Raw genomic sequence first — 22,495 nt, forward strand, 5'->3', positions numbered from 1 at the left:
GCTCTAAGGAAGGAGAGAACCCTTCGGTCGGTCTGTCTCTGCCCGGCAGTTTACCTTCACTGGCTTCAGGGTGGCAGAAAAAGCATCCTGCAGGGCGCAGCAGGCAAGCCGCCACATTTCCTCAGTGAACACAGGGCCCGCTGTCACGAGAACGTACCTGCCAAGAGATGTCTTGAATCCATACATTTTATAGCCACAAAATTTAGGCCCTCTGGATGCATGCCCAGTACTTGTCTGGTCAGTCTTCCTGTCTCTTGCCTTCTGAAACTATTTTCTAAACCATTCTAACATGGAAATATCAACAGATCCCCATTGCAGACAGGCCAACGCTTAAACTTGGACCTATTCTGTCCTAAGTTTTCCATTCTAGGCCCATTTTCCACCTTTCCTCAACAAATAATAAATATGCAAAACAAAGCAGCCTTACTGTTTTTATCTCCTGCTTGGAAAGTCCCCATCTATGGAACGCTCCCTCACTTGGAGGATCTGACCAGTGTAATTACTTCCATGAGGCTTTTATATATATACTTGGCATTCACCATTCACTCCTCACTGTTGTTATTCTTCATTTGATCTTCTATTAGGAGGGCTTTTTTTTTTTTTTTTCGGACCGAGTCTTGCTATTAGCTCAGGCAGGCCTTATACTTGCAATCCCCCCCTCACCCCGCTTTCACTTTTGGAGCACTGGGCTTACAGGTGTGCACTACTATGTCTGGCTCTTACATCATCTTAGTAGACAAGAAGCTCCTGTAGGATTTGGGACTTAGCTTATGTCACTTCTTATGTACCAGGTTACCTTGCAGAATGCTTTATACAATAAATATTTACTGACTGAACACTGAAATGATGAGTTACTAGTACACGTTTTTATTTCCAAAGATCATTTTTACTTTAAAAGGCAATCCAAAAAGTAGTTGCTACCACAAAAAGATAACTAAATTTCCTTGGATTTCATAGTAAAACCCCAACTCTGTAGAGAGTCGGGACACCTCTTTCTCACCTAATGCAGGAACAGCCCACCCTGGAGATGGTTTCCGTTGGTTTGGCCACACATGCCACCAGCAACTCAAAGAGATCCCGAAGCATGGTGTTGATCATGCTTTCATACCTGATGTCTACAGGAAGAAGGGAGACCAAGGTTTACAGCTCTAGAGTAAGGAGGGAGACAGAAACGACCATCTACAGCAAAGGAGCAATGTCTGAGTGATAAAAAGACACATAAAAACCCTGGGGAAAGAACAGAAAAATGGCAGGACTCCCCAAAAATGGAGAACTCTCAAGCAAATTTTGGCTCATTTCATCCATTTCTAGATATAGCAAGATGAAATGTAGTTCACTTTTATATGCTGTATTTTTCAAGTTAAATAAATAACCTACTTAAACAGAATAGAATACATAACTTAAATATTAGTTGGTAAAAAAAATTTCTTTTTTGAAAAGGAAAAAGTATACTTTCCTTTTCAACTTAATTGATAACCCAATTAAGTTGAATTAAGTGATCTTCCTGCACCTTATCAATCAGGTGTCTGTCTTCACACTATTCTTGGACTAAAGAAGTAAAATTTCTAAAAGTCACTCTATTTCCCCAGTGCAAGGAATGTATCTGCACACTTCCCTTCAAGGTCCTTGCCATGCCACAGAAACAATTTTCAGTGGAATCCTCCAGGGAAGCAATGACCTTGTCACAAGCATTGACTCCCAAAGTACAGTCACCAGCTTCTCATGGGAAGACTTCCTTGCTTGCTTCTCCATTAATGTTCCTATTTTGTAAGGGAAATTGTCCTTCCTAAATTTAGGAGAGATGATGTTTCTTATCTTTGCTTTGTGACTCTCCATCAGGGTCTCCTTTAGTTTCTTGATCTTCCCCAGCAGGGGACCTCTTGCCTTACACTTTCCCATGTCCTTTCCTTCCATTTCTAACCCCTGTGCCTCACAGCCATGTTTCTTCTGCCCCCAGACTAACAGCTCTTCCCATGGGCGATCATGAGACAGAATCTACATTTCACAAAGGTGGCTCCATGGGTACCAAAGCTAACATAATTCCCCTACTCTTCGGTCCCTCTCCATCTGCTGTCATCAACATTTTCTCCACTCCACACTGCACATCTTTTTCAAAGTGCCACCAGTATTAAGAAACTTCTCTTCATTCCTAGTCTGTTAAGTAACTGCTTACCCACAATCGAAGCCTTTTTCTAAAGTCCCAACTGCTTCATTAAGCCTCTCCAGATAAGGAGGGACACGGGATCTGATCCTCCTGACTTCCTGATGCAAGCATATTTATTCCTTTTAAAGTTTACGTTATACTTGAACTTGCTTCCCTCTCCTAATGCACAGCCATGCTAGACCTGCTATTCTGCATTATATTTTCAACTATGCATGTATTCAGAGTACCAGGTTTGATAATTCTAAGGGGACACGATTCTCCCTTTGATGATATGTACACGCACTATCAGGTGGCTGGCACTGACCATGTGGTTCTATTTAATAATTCCCGGGACAAAGGTATTTGCCTTAGTATTCACTAAGCACTTTTGGACAGTGGTGCCCTGCTCCAGCACAACAGCCACCTGAGTGCAGGAAGCTTTGGATGTGCTCCACCACCAGCTCACAGGAGAGTCCAATGGCGTGCTTAAAGTTAGCAGAGGTCACATCCCAGTAGGAGTGGTCTTTGTGGCTGCGACGGAGCCACAGGGACATCACAGGAAGGAGAAGGTGAACAACTGCATAGATTCCAAACCCAGGTCCTGAAATAGAAAGGTCACAGTCAGAACTGAGATCCCAAGAGGGAGGCGCCTTGCCGAGACTTAGCATTGACACGGTTTTCGAAAGGGTTGAACACAGACTGAGAATAACTGACATTTTTCTTCCTTGCATCTGCATGATTTTATTTATATAAGTAATATATGGATGCACTCATAAAAACTCAAAAACTGATAGAGCTAAAATATCAATCAACTGCTAGTCCTTAGAAAAGGAACACATGGACACACATATGCTTTTCAAATCTAAGTACCTCTACTTTCATGGAACTTAAAGAAATACAAGTTCGTGTATTTATCTGTTAACAGACTGGGGCTTGCTGTGTTGTCGAGGCTGGTCCTGGACTCCTGGGCTCAAGTGACCTCTCCCTCCCTCCCAGTTACCCGGATCTACAGGTACATGCCCCACTGGCTTGGGTTTTTTAAAAAAACTACTTTTGTATAAATGGGATAATGTAAACTTTGGTCTGCATATTGATCACAAATTTAAATGTCTTTCTGCTATATACTTTTTTCACTACATTTATAAGCAACAGTTCACCAATCCATTTTTCTTACTGATGGACAGTTAAGATGTTTCTAATTTTTGCTCTGTAGACAGTGCTATATGGAAAATCTTTGTGCTTCTTTAAAGAAATGTTACAGATTTTTACGCTTTGTCTTTCTTATTATTGTTTATACTCTCTCTTCAACAAAATTAGAGATAAGGGCAAAATAGTTTCTGCCAGGTAGTGAGGGGGTGGGGGAGGAGAGGAAGGTGGCAGGGTGGGGGGGATGGGAGGAGGCGGAGGTAGGGGGAGAAATGTCCCAAACATTGTATGCACATATGAATAAACAGAAAAAAAAGAAATGTTACAGATTTTTAACATTCTGATTTTAAAAGAAAGATTCCTTTTTTATAATGAACATGGAAATTATATGCACATACAAAGAAGAAAAACACTTAGCTTGCAAATACAATCACATTTCGATATATTCCTTCTCATAGTTTTTGAGTACATGTGTGTATGTGCATTTATAAATGCACAAAATTTTATGGACCTGAAATAGTACTTTATATATATAAACTTTAATGTAATGCCTTATAAACAATTACTATGTTATTGCATATTATTCATAAATATTCATTTTAATGCCCACAAACTTTTTTTGTTTAGTTTTAAGACAGGGCTTGTTGTGTAGCCTGGGCTGGCGTCGAAATTGCTATGCAGTCCAAGCTGAACTCAAACTGGTGATCCTCCTGCTTCTGCCTCTGGAGGGTGGGGACTACAGGCATGTACTATTGTGCCCATTTGTCTGCATAATTTACTTAACCATTCCCATTTAGGGTGTCTATAATTTTTATTTTAGTATTCAAGATGTTTAAACAAACACATATGCATTTGTATTTTCATTATTATTAATTCCCTTAAATTTCCATACTATATTCCTAGGAGAATTATTGGGTTAAATGTTCTTCGTACATATTTAGTGGCAATTAATGCCAAAGCAAAACGGTGCTTATCAGTGAGACAGATTTAGGAGTGGCATATGATTAATTCTATAAAAGACTTGCTTGTTCTTTGATGGAAGGTTTTCAACTTTTTAACATGTGAAAGTAGCTACAGTGTTGCTTTTTAAAATTCCAGTATAAGCTTTGCAATGGATTTTGAAACAGTATGAATTATCACATCTTCATAATGATGAATATTGACCTTTTCATTTCACCATGGAAGCACTAGTGGTTTCATTTTAGGTCCTGATCCTGTTACTAAAAACTAGTATTTCTAAAGAAAACGTCTTTGACCTTGGAAAAATTGGGATGGAGAATGTATGCTAAATGTGATTAATTCAGAACAAGAAATAACTTTCCAAAGGGCTCTCCTTTTCCTATTGTGCTGGGCAAGTACAAAATGTCCCAGTCTAATCCCCTGTGACCTTTCTACCAACAAGATATTGCTGTCTTACTTCTGCCTGTCCTGAGGGGACGGTGGCTTAGGTCAGGGGCAGACCTGGTGAGCCTGACTGATAGTCCAGGAGGGGTGCCTGTACTGCAAGATCTGACAGAGGAGGAAGGCTGCGATTATGGAACATGACGAAGTCAACTGACTCATGGAGAACTGTCACTACAGCCCAACTGACATGGGTCACCAGCACAGCCAACTAACTGAGCACCACACAGGTTTTGTAAATGGACTGGCAGAAGGAATACTATCAATACCAGGGACGTACTTTAGACACTGTGGTATTGGAGCCATTCATCACATATTTACCGAGCACCTTTTCTAGGTGAAGATCTGCATTAAGTCCAGGAAACAGTGAAAACAGGTGGACAGCCATTGAAACGCCCTCCTGAAAAAATTTACATACAGCAACCCCCACCACCCTCACACCAAACACACGGACATACTTACCAGGTGTTTTGGTAACATCTCGCAACAACTCAAAGAGTAGATCCAAGGTTGGGGGTTGGTGCTGACGTGGACAATTGGACACAGCTGCTGTTAGCTCCTGCAGCAGGATGATCCAAACTTCTATGAGACCTGGAGCCCAAACAGCAGACCTCCGTGAAGTTCAGTTACACATGGTGAAGAGTCATTGCAAGACCTGAGTGAACACTACCTGTGAACTGCCAAGTCTCTCACTCGGCGGCTGCAGTGATGCCAGACATCACCCCGGTGTTAGCTCTCAGGGTCTAATAGATTACAACTTACATGTTCTGACAAAATCAAAGGAAACAAATACTCTAATTTGTTCTTTCTCCCCATTATAAAAAGGCAATGTGAATTCTATATTGAAATGATTGTCAGACTTCCTGGGAGCAAAAAGACAAAATATCCTTATCACTTTAGTCAATCCCTTAGTCTACTACACAGCATTGTTCATTTTCAGGTTATTGAAGGACTTAAGGATGCACCACCTCAAAATATGCCAAGACAGTATATTGGTTGCTTCCAGCTCAAATCACTTGAGAAACTGTAACTTCTGAAAGGGCCACAAGACTGACTTTTCCTATAGGCAACAGGCCATACATTTTTGGGGGAGGGACTTTGTTCATGTACCAAGGTTAGAAAACTGTCTTGACCACCAAAAGTTTTGATTAGAGCTGTACTGACCCTGAATGAACAATGTTGTTAAAGTAATCTTTACTTTCTTCTAGCTTCTTCTCCCACCCCACGTATCTCTTACTAACATCCCTAGAATTCCTTAGTGTGGAGATCCATTTGTCCTGTCATTCCTTCATAAATTTATTGTCCATTGTCTAGAAAGTATAAAAGCATCAAGCTTTGATCATTTGGACTTTACTTGCTTGTGAAGATCCCCATATGCATGTAAAATAAAACTTTTACTCCCTCTCTTCTTCCTTCCTTCCTTTTTTTTGGTAGTACTAGGGTTTGAACTCAAGGCCTGGAATGTGCTAAGCAGGTACCCTACCACTTGAGCCACACCCTAGTTCCTTTTTGCTTTTAGTTCATTTTCAGATAGTGCTTTGCATTTCTGACCAAGTCTCCCTAAACCAGGATCCTTCTATTTATGCCTCCTCTTTAGGTGTGATGACAGGTGTGCACTGTCATGCCCAGATTTTTTTGTTGAGATGGGGGTGTTGCTAACTTTGTGTCTAAGTTGGACTTGAACCACCATCCTGCTGATCTCTGTCCGCTGGTAGCTAGAATAACAGGCATGAGCCACCCCACCTAGCACACTTTTATGTTTTTCTCTGGTTAATCAGCTTTTATATGAATTGGATTTCCAAAGATCCCAAGGGGAAGTGGTAGGGATCTCTATCTCCCACTTTATCCTTAAAGAACAAGTGCTGAAATATTTAAAGATGAAATGCTACCATGTTTTGGATTTTGCACCAAAACAAGGAAAATACACAAGACCTGGGACTGGCTATAAATTGATAACAGTTGAAAGTGAGTGACACCATTATGTCTAGTTTTGTATATATGTATATATTTTGAATATTCTGTCTAGTTTTGTGTATGTTTCCCATTGGGTGGGAGAAAGTAATTATATGCCTTTGGAAGTCAGAAGATAGTATGTGAGAACAGATCAATGCTGAGGACTGTTTAGTTTTAAATACTAACCTAAAGCTTTTGTTGTTGTTTTTCTCTGATCTACTTCATTTCATACATAAGTGTAACTTTAAATCCTTGATGTGGGAAATATTAGATTGGTGCTTGCTAGAGCTTTATCCATAAGATGGGCCTCCTAAAAAATGCATTAATGATTTGCACAAATGGGAAGGGGAATATATAAATGCTCTTAAAGAATGTATTATAGATAAACAACATCAACCTCTACTTACAAATGCCAAGTAAAAATTATTCTTATCTAATTGAAATGAAACTGCCATAAAGAACATCTAGCCAATTTCCAAAAGTTTAACTGTTCTCTATGTTAGATATTTATTTCTTCCTATAATTCTTTCTCTCAACTAATCTGAATTCGTGAGATTTTACTGTTTGTATTCTCTATCAAAATTGTAAATTTATAGCCACACCTATAAATGAATTTGTAACAGCAAAATAAAGACAAAAATGGAAAACAAACTACCCATCCCCAAAGTTCTTCTGCAAAAGTTTGAAACAATCTGTGCCCAGAAACTAGGCCTATTTCAGGGCCTTATTTCCATTTCCAGTGATGGAAGAGAATTGGGTCTTCTGAGACAGTAGGCAGCAGGCATGAATATGAGTTAATCCACCAGAAAACTACTGAGTTACTACATTGAATTCTTAAGCCACAGGAGATTACCTGGGATCTAATGTGAAACAAATTCTTTAAAATTATTCTTTTTGTGAGCCTTTACTGTCACTAGTCTCAAATAGATTTGCTCTTTGGTAATGGCTTAATTTTCCCAGTCTCTAACCAAATAGTCATGCAGGAAGTAATTATATGGTGATTGTGTTTCTTACAAGCCATTAAAGACAATTCAGACAATTTAAGTACCAATGCAACTGTCCCAATTTGCTAAACTCAAGAGAAATCAGAGTTGGAAACTGTATTTAGTAGAACCTGTGAATCTGAGCTGAGTTACTTGGAGGTATCCATCCAAAAACAGTGGGTGTGGGCAATGAGTGTTAAGTGTTGGTTTTAGAAAGTCACAGCAACTTTTGGTAAATTTGTTCTGATAAAATTAGGGAAACCCAGTAAAAATGGGTGAACATTCTTAGGATGCATCAGATAACTTATGGCTTAAGCTTTTGGACCTAAGAACCTAGCGAATAACCTTGCTCAGTTAACTTACCAGTGTCATCATCAAAATCCGACAGGACAGATTCGATTCCATCCTCACTGCTTGCTGACTGCTCCTGAAGTCTTCGAGGCAAGCTAGCAAGTCGCCCACTAAGGAATATTGGCTTCAAGGGCATTTTGTAGATTTTGGCCAACAACTAAGTAAGAAAAATACCCCAAACACAAATTATATACTGGAAAATGCTGCACTTTGGGCGCACCAATGTTCAAGGGGACATAGGAAACTAGAAAAGCTCTCAGGAGTATAAAACTTTTAGTTATTTGTGATTTGGATTTATATAGTAGTTTATAAGAGATGCTTATTCCATGAAGCAGAGGAAATAGAATATTCATTGGCCACAAAAAAAAACAGTGGATAATTTTTCAATAATTTATATACATGCTTTTTACAGACTTTTATAAATCTAGCAAGGGAAACATGAAAATTTCAGGGATGTCCACCGATGGGGTATCCCTGAGGACGGTCCACAGGCAAAGAGGACACCAGACTGTGGCTTTCCCTTCTCCTAACCCACCTCTAAGGAAACAGAGGGGCCAGAGCAGTGGGGAAATGGAGGAGTCTTGGAGGCAAGGTGGGAGAGATGAAGGCGTCTCTCCTAGGCTTTGACAAAAGACATTCGGTTACACTGTGTGGACACCATTGGAGGCGGGTTTCAGGCTTGGAGTTGAGAGTGGGCCTCGCTTACCTGAGAACAGCGCCTGAGATAATCCAGGGCAGGGAGGCACAGGTCTGTGGATGTGGCTCCTGACCCAGGGACATAATCTCCTATTTCTTTACAGTCCACCTCCCCTAGGACAGCATGGGAGACAGAGACAAACAAAATTACCCCTGCCTTCCTCTTCCAACAGAAGACCTGCTCACTTGCGTAGCATACGTTCACCAGATAGTTACCAAAACAGAGAGAGAAAGAAAAAAGAGGGAAAATGACATCAGATCGCACAACCCTGAGAAAAGTCCTTTCGGGCATTTCCCCCTTTTAGCGGCTGATCAGAGTTCTTTTGTATGTAGGCACACCGTGATTCATTTCTCTGAGCCCTGCTGTTGGTGGATGTGACTTCTGAGACTTTGGTGACAGGATACCCTAGAGAAACGCCCTGAGATGGGCTGGAAGGAACCACATGACCTCTCTGTTTGGAAAAGGACGTTATTTGCTGCCAGTGTGTAGCACTAAGTGAGGATGATAACCGAGGACTCTGGGAAGACTCTAAACATTTAAGGTTTGGAGACAGAGTCTCTTTAATTGAATTGAAATGAATTTGGTTTTGTGCACATGTAGCAATTTAGCGTATCTGTAGAAGGATATCTAGAATTTTCTATAGGCAAATAATAATTGAGAATTATAATTTTCTTCTCATATAATGATCTATTTCTAATAAAATCATTCCACATACTGTAATTGTTTCTAATTGCCTACAATTGTAGCAATAAGCAGCCTCCCCTGTGGGTAAACAGACATAATTACTAGGCATTCGTTAAGATTCAGAAGCAATGAGGCATGTTTCTCTTTAAAAAAAAAAACAAAAACTTATGTTTTAGATCAGGGTTGGCAAACTCTTCATAAAAGGCCAGATAGTAAATACCTAAGGCCATACTTACTGTCTGTATCATAACTTCTCAACTCTGTGCTGTAGCACAAAGGCACCCATAGACCAATGAGCATGACTGTGTTCCAATAAAACTTTATTTGTAAAAACTGTCAGCAGGTCAGATTTGGCTTGTGAATCACAGTTTATTAGGCCCTGGTTTACATTATTAAAACTTACAATGTAAAAACAGAAACCAGGTCAAATTCATGTTAAAATAGGCAGATGAGAATTAATAATAAATCCACTTCCCATCCTCTTGATTATAGCAGGTATTCCAAATTTGCGTGTGTGTGTGTGTGTGTGTGTGTGTATGAAGCATCTGAGTCTATGTGACTGTCACTGCCTGGAGCTTGGTGGTACAAAGGCAGTGTGCCTGCACTGGGCTCTGCCCTTGACCTCAAGCCCCACACCAACGAATCCATTTTATAATTCACAGAAGAAGAGAACCTGTCTTTTAAAAATACTTTCCATAAGCTGGGCATGGGTGGCTCACGCCTGCAATCCTAGTTACTTGGGAGGCTGGGATAAGGAGAATCATGGTTTGAGGTCAGCCTGGACAAATAGTTCATGAAACCCCATGTCCAAAATAACCAGGCAAAATGGACTGGAGGTGTGGCTCAAGTGGTAGGGCATCTGCTTTGCAAGTGGGAAGCCCTGAGTCTGAACCCCAGTCTCACAAAAATAAATAAATAAAATAAAATTACCTGCCACATGCACACTGATATTTGGCATCTTTTATTTGGCTCTCCAGTCCCCAGTTTGTAAGGCAAAATCTCAAATTTCTTTTATGCTACTAGGCATCTCTACCACAGACACTAGTGTCTAACTATCCAAAGAAGAATTTATTACATTTTTCCTCTCTGCCATGGTCTGAATATTTGGTGAATCTCTTACTGTGCCTAACTCATAAATTAAACTTTATCATCAGCTTGTATGTATAGGAGAAAAAGAATACATAGGAGTTGGTGCTGTCCATGGTCACAGTCATCCATTGGGGGAGTCTCGGAACATCATACCATTAGCAAAGGGGGACTATTGCAGAACAGGACAGATGAGGGTGAGGCACTTATAATGAGAATTGTCTGTAGATCAAACTCATGACAAGTAAATCCTGAGACTTTTATTTTATTCCTACTCCAAAAATAAGGGGGACATGAGTTGCATAACTTCTTTATGGCTTGTTTTATTTTACAAAAGAATTATCAGTTATTTGACAGGTGTATAAAAGAATAATTATGTTTTCCCTATGTTCAAGGTTCTCAGGCTCCAAGTCTAAGAGCTCTCCATCTGTCAAAAGTTCAAGTGTCGAAGCTTGGGGCTTAACTAACTGCCCCTTCATTTCAGTGACCCCCCGGTAAACCCATGCTATACAAAAGTCAGGTCTTGCAGGTTGTGTTGTACAGCAACACTTCAGACTGTTAAATGTTCCTAAATTAAGCGTAGAAACAACTAAGACACTACTTGGAATACACTAGGCCTCAAAGAAGAGGGTCATCTACATATCCAAAACATATTTTACAATTAATAAGGCCTAGGGAGGTATTAACTTTTTCTTAGGAGCCAAGATATCAAATTCAGGTGGCACTGAGGACAATAGTTTCACATTTAAGGGCAATTATTTATTGATGGCAATGAATAGTCTAAGATTGAAAAAAGAGGTTGGTATAAAATAATGTATAGATTGCAAATATACTGTATCATGAGAGACAGTCCATAGACACAATGGAAAAATACCAATCCCGACACACCCAAGCTCTCTGCCCAAGTGTGCAGCTCAACCTATGTGCTTATACCATGGGATGACTGCCTGTTGTGGGCGATCTCTTTCCTAGAGATTGGACCCTATGGTCCTGGAAAGGTCTCCTTTCCAGCTGTGAGGCATGGAAGTTGATTCCACTTACCCAGACCTTTGACAAACTTCATAAGGCACATGATGTAACTGGTGGCTGCATTAGCAAAGACCTGGATATTGTCGGTATTGAGAAAAGCTTCAAACACATCAAACACTGGAGCTTGGCCTTTCCCTGAGGGACAAAGATCACAGAATTTTAAGAAAGAAAGCCAGCAGGTTGCCAATACTTCTAGCACCTTCCAAGGAGCCCTGGAAGAGATGAATTGGAGCAATGCCTGGGTCTTTGGACTGGACTTCTGGCTTGGCTGGGCTGCTGTCCTGCTCATTTTGTAGCTGCAGGATGGCTATGAAGACAGCTGGGAGGACTGTGGAGGGGAAGCTGGAGGAAGGTGGGGCTGCCACACGTGCACGTCTCTGTGTTCTCCGGAATGCTACTGCACAGAACATTGTGGAACATCTACAGGAAGGACTGTGTACACAAACCTTTGGTTGCATATATGAAGTTGTTCATTCCTGTGCAGAAAAGAGGCCTGAGATTTGCTAAGCCTAGGAGAGTCTGCTTTCAGTTTGGCAATTAGGTGGCCTTGTGTTGGCATCTGGGAACTCAGTTCTCAGAATATGCCCTGGCAATAGTTACCTCATAAAGTGGTAAGTGTGCCTGGACTGTTTGTGTAAACAATATGGTTGATGCTGAACACTGGCTTTCCTTTGTCTGAAATTTTGGTATGTGTTAGGGATCGAGGCCCTGGGGCCAATTCCCATCTGGGTCTCTAACTGCCTTCCTGGGTAGACACTTGTCAGCATGTTGCTGCAGCTTGCCTGAGGGGAACAGTGAGCTCTGTGTGACCCTTCAAGTAAGGGCAGGAGGAAGCCACACATGGATCCCTTCACAGTCTATCTGTCTTTTCACTTCAGGACCTGCCGGTGTCCCTACTACACTGCTACCATAAATCCTTGTCGTGAATCATGTGATAAATGTGATCTGTCTAATAAATCCTAGCACAACTGCTAAGTCCCATGAGATGAGTCTCTCTGGTGGGTTTCTGAGTGTTGGTGACCTGGGACCCCTGGCACAATATCCCTGGGCTCTGGGCATGCCCATCCATTTCCAGCCAGGACCCATGGTCCTAATTCTGACTTCCCTGCATATAACACCTTTCTGTTTCCCACTAGCAAGTGGATATAGAGATCAGGCATATTTCAGATTTTAGAGTTTTCCAGATTTTTGGAAGATTTGCATGGACTTCACTGATTGAGCCTCCTTAATTTGAAATCCGAAGTGCTGTGGAACACTCAAAATGTTTTGGATTAGGGTGCATTTCAGATTTTGGATTTTCAGATGCTCAACCAGTAATGTTTTCCTCTCTATCCTTAGCAATGTCCACTTGTCAGCAAGAACAGGACGCAGAGAGATTCAGGGTTCTTGGCCTGTTCGTAGGACTTAGACGTTGGATCCTAGACGTCGGATCCTAGCTACATCATATTTCCTGCTGATGAAACACTAAATGCCTGGTTTCCCTTTTCAGTTCCTTTCAATGGCATAGAACTTGGCACGAAGAATGAAGGCTCCATAGCAACCATTCTTACCCATAGAATAGTCGCCAACCAGGTACTCTTTGACCTCTGACTTGTTCCCACTGTGCACTGTTTCCAAGGCACTGAACAAGGGCCTCCATCCCGACTGGATCTGTGTGGGACACACTTCCACCAACTCCCCGATGGATGTGACCACCTGGCACAGGCAAAGGAGATGGCATTTAACAGGGACAGGAGAATTTCTGGGAAGGGCAATGTGCTCCTCTGCCCTTATTTCTGAGCTAATTATAGTGCAAGAGAAAAAACTCTCACTCAAGAGTCTTCTCCATGAGCAGCCAGTTTGCACACATTTACATTTCACTAATATCTAATGTTGTTTATGAACTGTTCGTAAGGAGTTTGCTATTTTTTAAATTGGACATGTGTCTTGTCTTTTGTTACTGAGAGGCTAATATTCTTTATGTATTATAGATTCAGATCCTTCCTGACATATGTGATTTGCAAATATTTTTCCACAATCTTGGGCTTGTCTTTTTATTTTTATCTTTTAATTGTATCAAAGAACAAAAGTTTTTAATTTTGATGAAGATTGCTTCATCGATTTTTTTTTTTTTTTGCATTTTGGTAGGACTGAGGCTTGAACTCAGGTCTTCATGCTTGAAAAGCATGTGCTCTACCGCTTGAGTCACACCTCCCGTCCATTTTGGTTATTTTGGAGATGTGATCTCACAAACTACTTGCCTGGGCTGACCTTGAACTGTGATCGTCCTGATCTTAGCCTGCCAAGTAGCTAGGTGTGAGCCACTGGTGCCCAGTCAATTTTTCTTAAGGGTCATGTGACTGATATCAATTCTAAGAAATATTTGCCTAACCCAAGTTCTCAGTGATGGCCTTCTATGTTTTCTTCTAGAAATATCCATATTTATTTTTAACTCACATTAACTCTTGGCCCATTTTCAGTTATTTTTTTGTGGCTGGTGAGAGGTAAGGATGCACATACTATTTGTTGAAAATAATATCCTGTCCCCCCCACTGAATTTCAACAGCATCTTTGTCACAAACCATTGACCATAAACATGAGAATTTGTCTTTTTTGGGGGGGGCACAGGGTTTGAACTCAGGACTTTGCACTTGTAAAGAAGGCGCTCTACCACTTGAGCCACACCTCCAGCCCATTTTGCTCTGGTTTTGTAGACATGGGGTCTCATGAAATAGTTGCCTGGGCTGGCTTCAAGTTGCAATTCTCTGACTCTCAGCCTCTCACATAGCTAAGATTATAGGGGTGAGCCACTGGTGCCCATCTGAGAATTTGTTTATTTATGTCTCTCTTCTTTTCTAATATTAACATTTATACAATTATACTTTCCCTCAAAGTACTACTAGGGATGCATCCCATAAATTTTACAGGAGTGAGCCACCGCACCTGGCAAGAATGTGTGTTCCTGAAATGTTATCATTCGCTGGTAAATGGATGGAATTGGAGAACATCATTCTGAGTGAGGTTAGCCTGGCCCAAAAGACCAAAAATCGTATGTTCTCCCTCATATGTGGACATTAGATCAAGGGCAAACACAACAATGGGATTGGACTTTGAGCACATGATAAAAGCGAGAGCACACAAGGGAGGGGTGAGGACAGGTAAGACACCTAAAAAATTAGCTAGCATTTGTTGCCCTCAATGCAGAGAAACTAAAGCAGATACCTTAAAAGCAACTGAGGCCAATAGGAAAAGGGGAACAGGAACTGGAGAAAAGGAGAGATCAAAAAGAATTAACCTAGAAGGTAACACCCACGCACAGGAAATCAATGTGAGTCAATGCCCTGTATAGCTATCCTTATCTCAACCAGCAAAAACCCTTGTTCCTTCCTATTATTGCTTATACTCTCTCTACAACAAAATTAGAGATAAGGTCAAAATAATTTCTGCCAGGTATAGGGGGGGTGAGGGGGAGAGGGAGGAGGCGGGGTGGGTGGTAAGGGGGGTGGAGGGGGGAGATATGACCCAAGCATTGCATGCACATATGAATAAAAAAAAAAAAGAAAAGAATGTATGTTCTTTTATTGGATCTAGCCTTCTAAATGTCAGTTAGGCCAGGCTGGTGGGTAGCATTGGTCATTTTCTGTATCCTTATCTGCTGCCTAGTTGTCCTTTCACCTACTGAGAGAGGACTATTAGACTGTTCCCCCATAATTCTTTTTGCATGGTAAAGTATGCAGAGTGTAAATCGATCGCTTTATTATATGTAGCTCACATGGATCAGTGGAGTTAAGTGTTTTCACAATGTTGTGCACCAGAATACTTTCATCTTCCCAAACTGAAAGTCTGCATCACTAAGCAATAGCTCTCCATTCACTATCACTGTAATTCTTACATTGTCTGTATCCCCTTTCCAGAGTTTCGGTTAAAAATGCTTCATGTGTGGGCACTGATGGTGGCTCAAATGGTAGAGTGAGTACCTGACTAGCCAGCATGAGGTCCTGAGTTCAAAACCCCAGCACCACCAAAGAAAGCTTTATTTATTTGTTTATTTTGGGGGGCAGCGGGGTTTTGAACTCAGGACCTCGTGCTTTCTAGGCAGATGCTCTTGAGCCACTCTACCAGCAGTTTTTGCTTTGATTATGTTTGAGATAGGATCTCAATTTATGACCAGGCCAGCCTGGATCATGATCCTCTTATTTGTGCTTCCCCCATAGCTGGGTGTGCCACCACTCCCAGCCATTGGTTGAGATGGGTTTCTCCCAAACCTTCTACTCAGCTGGCCTCGGAAAGTGGTCCCCATGATCTCTGCCTCCTAAGTAGCTGGGATTACAGGTATAGGCCACCATACCAGGTCCTTTCTAGTTGGCTTGTCTCCATGTAGAGAGTATGGTACTTAGGAGAATAGGCTAGATGTAAGAGACTAGTACAGCCAGATTCTCTCTGTCCAAATCCCTTCCCACCAATCACTAATGTGGTGATTCCCAGCCAAACCGTTTAAGCTACCTTTGTAACCATCTCAACTAAGACCATTGGGAAGATAACAGATTCAAAGCTTGGGGACACTCACGAGATGCCAGCTCTGGCAATGATGACACTGAAGCCTGTGTCAACTGACCTGGTCTTGGACGTCTTCATCACATAACTCTAGCTGCATAATGTGCTCAAAAGGCCGGAAGAGAGCTTCGTTAAAGTGAAAGTGGGGCGGCTCGTTCCAGTCAGTGAGAACCTCTGTCAGGATGTCATGGATGAATGACACAGCCTTCTGAGACACATGTCTTTCCTTATGGCAGGCAGCCTGTATGATGCAAGAGAGTACAACACCAGCTGGATGTCAGATGAGGAGGATGGGTTTCTTGGTTTCTTATGGATCTCCTGGTCCACTTCATTAAGTGGAGGTTGAAGCGGAATTCTGTTATTGTCAAAAATTCTAAGAATTTTAGTGCATAGATAAGCTGTACACTAAATTACATTAAAAAAAAAATTTGACCAACTGGCTAGGTATATAGGCTCAAACTGGCCAGGTGTGATAGCTCATGCCTGTAATCCCAGTTACTCATGAAGTGGAGATGGAGAGGAACACAGTTCAAGCCCAGCCCAAGTAAAAAGCTCATGAGACCCCATTTCAACCTGTAGAATGCTAGGGGTTGTGGTAAACACCTGTTATCCCAGCTACTCAGGAAGTGTAAATCCTGGACCAGGATTGTGGTCCAGGCTGGCTCAGACATAAATGTGAGACCCTATCCCAAAAACAACCAAAGCAAAAAGGACTGGGGGCCTAGCTACGAAAGTTCAAGGCTATGAGTTCAAACCCCAGTACTGCCAAAGCCAAACCAAATCAAAAACCAAAACTTGACCTATCAGACACAACTCCAACTTCACTTCAATGTTTCTAGAAAAACAAATTTCTTTTTCTGCAACATGACATTGTTTTTGGATGGTATAATACACACTCACTGTAAAACCACTGGAACTTAGCCTGGGAACTGCTCACGGTCTCATGCTTACCCATGCCCCCAAACATATGAGGATCGGGCTTGTTACTTATCCCTCAGAGAGGTGGGCCAACTGCAACTAGAGCTCTAATTGGTTCTCAGCCCTGTGTCTATGCCTTTCTGTGGTTCTCTCCCCCACCGGCCCTGGGTTTGGACGTGAGGCCTGCTTTGGCCAGTGGCACGATAGCAAGAATTATATTAGTAGAGAATTAAAGGAGTAGTTGTGATCAGAGTTTGTCCTCTTGCTTTCTTGGGAATCCTAAGCTATGTAAATGAGCAGACGCTGGTCTACAGGAGAGACTAACAGATGGGCTTTCCTCAGATTTCTGAGCCACGGACTCATGAGCTAAATAAGCAGCTGCTGTTAGAAGCCACTAGGTTTTTGGGGTGGTTTATCGCAGGGTAATATCTAACTAATATACTCTCTCCCCACTACTGAATTGATACTTTCTACTCCTTTGCCCTAGAATATTCTCAGGTTACTGAATTCTATTCAAAATCTACTTAATTATATCATACATCCTTACCAGGTTAAGTGTTAAAAAGTGATTAAAAATAGTCACCACTATAAAATGGCAACAGTTTCCTGACAGCTTAGAAGTAGCGCCATCATGCGCTGAGATAGCGACAGAGTTGTCACAAAATTTACTCCACAAACTGCTTTTCTTCGGAGACTGGAAGGGCCTCAGTATTAATTCTGTTGGGAAAACCAGGACCTATGGTTCCCTTACAGAAAGGACACCGTCCTACAGAAGTTATTAGAAAAGAGACAGTGGCGCGAACGGGGCACTGTCACACATATGTATAAATGGGCAGATCGGAACCCTCTGCTTATCACAAGGAATGAAGAACTGGCTGTGTCCCTACCTAACTGAGCAGCAGAATTATAAAAAAGAGGGTAATAGTGAAACCAGTCTAGTACTGAAGTTTGGGTGATTTTATTTATTTCTCTTTTGGTGGTGGTGGTACTGGGATTTGAGCTCAGGGCTTTGCTCTTGCTAGGCAGGTGCTCTACTGCTCGACCCCTGCCTCCAGCCCCTCTTTCTCTGGTTATTTTGGAGATGGCGGGGGGGAGGTCTCACTTTTTTCCCAGGCCAGCCTGGACTGTGCTCCTCCTACCTAATTCCTCCCATGTAGCTGGAATGACAGGCATGTGCCACTGCACCAGTTATTGGGTGAGATAGGATCTCACAAACTTTCTCTTCTTTCTGTCTTAAACCTCTATCTTCCTGATCTTAGCATCCTAAGTAGGTAGGATTGCAGGTGTGAGCCACCAGCATCTGACCGGGTGATTCTTTAGATGCACTGAGGAGTAATCAGAGAACAATGATGTTCCTGACCAGGTGATGTGAATGTTCTCACTGCGCTATGGCCATGTGCTCTTTGTCCACACACTGACTGCAGCCCTCGTATGGACTCTGTGCTAGGATTTCCTGAGCAGGTCAATCCAGCCTCTTTGCACCATCCAGGCTCACCTCCACCAGGTGCGGGGCCACAAGGCTCCAACAACGCATCACGTGGAGCAGAGGCCGTGTTTTGCTCCGCACGATCCTCAGCATGGCGTCCCCCAGGCGGAACAGGTGGAGGGCACTTTTTCGGTCCTGGGTGGACTTAACTTCTCCTACAGGAAGGCGAGACCATAAATGCCAAAAAGCTGAAACTCAAAAACAGTATGACCTATTCAAGCACAAAGAAAAGTTGGGCTCAGGTGCTTTGGAATTTTGATGTATCTAGGAGTTTGGTTTTATAGAGCTCATGTATGAAAGTCTATTAAAACTAGTGGGGGAAGGCTGGAAAAGGCCGAGCACACAGCACTTGGAACCTCAGATTCCTAAGTTGGCAGGGACCTCAGATGTTTAGTTCTGCCTGCCACCAACCAAACTGCATCCCAGACATGGCACCATGTGAACAACCTGCCACCCATTTGGAACTTTCAGGCAGTTTGTTACAAATCTACTTGCTCTTCTGCATGGCTGGCCTCTTTCCTTGGTCTCACCTGTGAAGACAGTGATTCTGCCCATCTTTTATGGGGTAAGCCTTGAGAGCAGTTTGCTAAGAGTAGGATAAGACTCATCAACCCATTTTTCTCTCCCACTGTCCCTTCCAGAATCCATGATTGCTTCTGCAAGCTGACTTGACTGACATGAGTAGAGGGTTTGTGAAATGGAGAGGAGCTCCCACACTCAGGGGTTGCTACCTGTACCCTAAGAAGTGGCCGCACAGTTTCTGCATCCCAAGTACAGACCTTGGGAGAACAACCCTGTTCTCCTCCAGGGGTAACACCCACAGCACTGGTGGCAATGTCATTTCTTTTCATTTACCTACCCCTTCCCCCAGACACTGGAACGGAAACACAAGCCTGCGCTTGAGCTTCGCCAGTGTGACTGCGTGAGGGGTGTGTGCACACGAATCTTTAAGCATGCTGCTGGCATCAGACACTGGGTGTTTCCTGCTCTCTGCCGGCCATTTGTCCAGGGCAAGAATTACCTGGCATTGCTAGAGAGTAATCAACTGTATCTGTGACAGAATGGAAAAGCTGGGACTGTGATGCTTTCTTCAGCTGGTAAAGGAAACTTCCCAAGGCCATGAGGTTCAGCTTCTCTGTAGCATCTTCAAAGAGCCTGGGGGCAAACAGATAAGCTGTTAGCTGCAAGCAAGTCAGCAAAGGCAGTCTGGCAGGGTGGTTATGGTAATTCCATTGAGGTGATTAATGAAAATGCTCTGCCCACATTGTAGACAAATTATGCAATTATTATATCTATGATTGCTGTGCACAAGTGTGCACTAATTGTGGGATTTTGGTCCAAAGAGCATAAAACATATTTAAAAAAACATTTTGCACCCTCCTTCCTGGTGGTAGGCACTCCTTAAGTGTTTGGTGAAAAGATTGTAGAGCACAGCTCCCAGAAACTGTGTGATTGGGGATGGAATCCTTTGAATTAGCTGAAATTTCATGATGTATATAAAACTTCCCAGCAAACTAATCAGGAGGCTTTTGTTTGCCTATAATTAAGTATAATGCTAGGCTTGGTATTGTGTAAAATATAAAAGCAGTAAAGACCAGATCCCCTAAGGCCCTCAGGGTGGGGACTGGCCTCATACCAAGTCCTGAATGTTATGTGGCCCCAAGTATCTCTTGGAAGAAAAATGTCCCACTCATTTTTCTGGACTCAGACATTTCTGGCAGGATTCAGGGAGGAGGAAGAGCCACAATAGCCAGTCCAAGAGGACAATCCCAGGGTCACAGAATGAGGGCTGTGAAGATCACTATTGGTTTCCCATGGCCAATTGAGGCAGGCAGCAAGCAAACCTGCTTCTGCTCTTGGGACATCCAGAGGCCTGCCTCCAACCCTGTGACGACGTTAGAAGGCAGGGTGCCATGTGCTGCATAAGAGCGAGAGTCTCTGATAGCAACTGAATCCTGAGCCTCTTGGAAGGAGGAAGATGACACATGCCAAGTTTCAAAATGGGAGTTAGTAGGCTAAATGTTTACCAGTTATTGAGACCAATACATTTTTCTTCCTATTTTGTATTTACAATTTTGACACTATTTGGTTTCCGGGTCCATCACTTGTGTCTTCTTCCTCTCTCCTAGTAAGACAGAAGAGGTGCCAATTATACCCTACCTGATACCTGCACACTACTTCCCAGGTTCCAGAAACCCTTTTCATGGCCAACTTGTTGGATGAACAGGAAAAAGGATTACTGACCTGGTTAGTACAAGTGCATATTGTACGTGGATAGCAGAGAAACTGAGCATCGGGGTAACTATTTCTAAAGACATGACCTTGCAGTTGGAGAGTGTCAAAGCCAGGACAAGAAGTTGGAACTGTCTGAGCCCCATCCCAGTGAACTCTGTTCACGTTTCCTAGCCCCTACGTGTCTGTCCTTTGGATAAACTTCCTGGGGCCAGTGCTGGGGGGCCCGGGGGCATAATGACCATAAACTGAGGAGTTAGGTGAGTTGCTACCACGGGCAACTGGTTATCAAAAGCACTTTCCATCAAGAAGTCTCACCAAACAGTTGGGACAATTGTTGATTTTCCCTCTTTACCTTAATGTGGTTGTTGGCATCAGTAAACAACATAGACTCCTATGTGGGGAGGGGGATTTTATAATTATAAGAATCATAAAAAGGGTGGGTTTTTATTATCTTCCAACCTCTGTCCTAGTTGCTGTAAGTGTACTAATTAATTTAACTTTACAATGACACTGTCAGAGAATTTCTAAAAATGACCCTGTTTCACCAATGAGGAAAGGAGGGCCCCGTGGGGTAAAATTTCCCAAAATGATGGTACAGATCCCTGACCACAGGAAGCCTGCCTCAGACCTGGAAGACTTAGTCACTAGAAAATGGTTCATTCAAAGGATGAGTGTGGTGGTAGGGGAGAACTGTGCTTAAAAAAGATGGAAAGAGATTTAAGTGACTAACAAATCAACTTGTCCGGGATCAATGTTGTGATGGACCAGACAGATGCACGTGCTGTGAGGGATGCCCCTGCTGCATCCTTGGGGGTCATGAACTTGAGGCACCCACCTGTCTGCCTGGGTGGAAAGGCTAAGGACCACCTTGGCGGCGCTGCTCCCACTCATGAGGCTGCCGCTGCGGAAGTCTGAGGCCCGGCCCCGGCTGCCTTCCCGAACGAGCTCTTGGATGGACAGGGGCTGGACCACAGGGGCTGTGCTCAGGGAGGGCCCCTGCTCCAGGTTCTGCTCTTGAGATAAGCCTTCACATTCAAGGTCCCCAAGGAGTCCAGAGCCCCCAGATGCCTTCTGGGGCTGGCTGATGGTCAGAGAGGGCTGTGAGGTACTGTCACTGAAGTGGGTGTGCTCCAATGTGCCCACGTACTCACACACCCTAGAATGAGTCACAGATAAGCAGCTGTTAAGTGCTGAGGCTCAGCCTGGTCAGTTCTGTCCATGCCACAGTGAGATGCAGAAGGAATGCAGCCAATACTGCAATCCACCCCACTTTCTCCTTCCTTTTTCTCCCATTTTCTCACTGGATAGATTTTTATATACACACATTTTTTAGATGAACTACATAGGTTTGAGATGAGTGAGGGGTTCCTCAGACTCTCCTTTCCCATTGCAAGTTGGGAAAAAGATAGGCAATGGAGCCTTGGCCACCCGACTGTATGGCGCCCAGCTCACACGTGCGTCGGCACTCCAGCTTTTTGAGCTAGTTCCCCAAGGGACCCTCCTTCCCTCGACATCATGCTCTCACTAGGACTTGGGAAGCATTTCCTTACTGTGGGACCCCGGAATAAGCATGTACATGATGGACAGACCCCATGGGCCACGATGGGGCTCCACCAAGCCACAGCCTGCCTAGTCCAGATGGTTCCATATAGACATCTTGGGGTGGGTTCAGGACTGGGGGGCAGTTCCCTAACATGGCAGACAGAGAAGAGTCACAAGTGGTGCAACTTCCAAAGTGTCTGTTCCCAACTTAACTTGGAGCAAGATGCTACATAGAGGCCCCTCTTTGAGAATAATCCAGGTGCTGGCAAAGGACCTGTTGGGTCATCCACTCTGATGAATTAGGTAAT

General features: G+C 42.9%; 1 protein-coding gene across 2 annotated transcripts in view; it reads right to left on the reverse strand.

Moving 5' to 3' along the window:
• The window catches only part of Arfgef3 (ARFGEF family member 3), a 141,641-nt gene that overhangs the window by 18,266 nt on the left and 100,880 nt on the right, over positions 1-22,495 (reverse strand). For both annotated transcript variants that reach the window (XM_074073635.1, XM_074073642.1), the window contains 12 exons: positions 21,481-21,801; positions 19,432-19,565; positions 18,420-18,565; positions 16,068-16,247; positions 13,024-13,168; positions 11,486-11,608; positions 8,684-8,787; positions 7,990-8,134; positions 5,153-5,281; positions 2,568-2,744; positions 1,001-1,115; positions 55-157 (listed from right to left, as the gene is read on the reverse strand). In XM_074073635.1, coding sequence (XP_073929736.1) covers positions 55-157; positions 1,001-1,115; positions 2,568-2,744; positions 5,153-5,281; positions 7,990-8,134; positions 8,684-8,787; positions 11,486-11,608; positions 13,024-13,168; positions 16,068-16,247; positions 18,420-18,565; positions 19,432-19,565; positions 21,481-21,801 — 1,822 coding nt within the window. The remainder of the gene's footprint in view (positions 1-54; positions 158-1,000; positions 1,116-2,567; positions 2,745-5,152; positions 5,282-7,989; positions 8,135-8,683; positions 8,788-11,485; positions 11,609-13,023; positions 13,169-16,067; positions 16,248-18,419; positions 18,566-19,431; positions 19,566-21,480; positions 21,802-22,495) is intronic.

The sequence above is a fragment of the Castor canadensis genome, chromosome 1, assembly GCF_047511655.1.
Source record: "Castor canadensis chromosome 1, mCasCan1.hap1v2, whole genome shotgun sequence".
In the NCBI taxonomy this organism is placed as follows: Eukaryota; Metazoa; Chordata; class Mammalia; order Rodentia; family Castoridae; genus Castor; species Castor canadensis.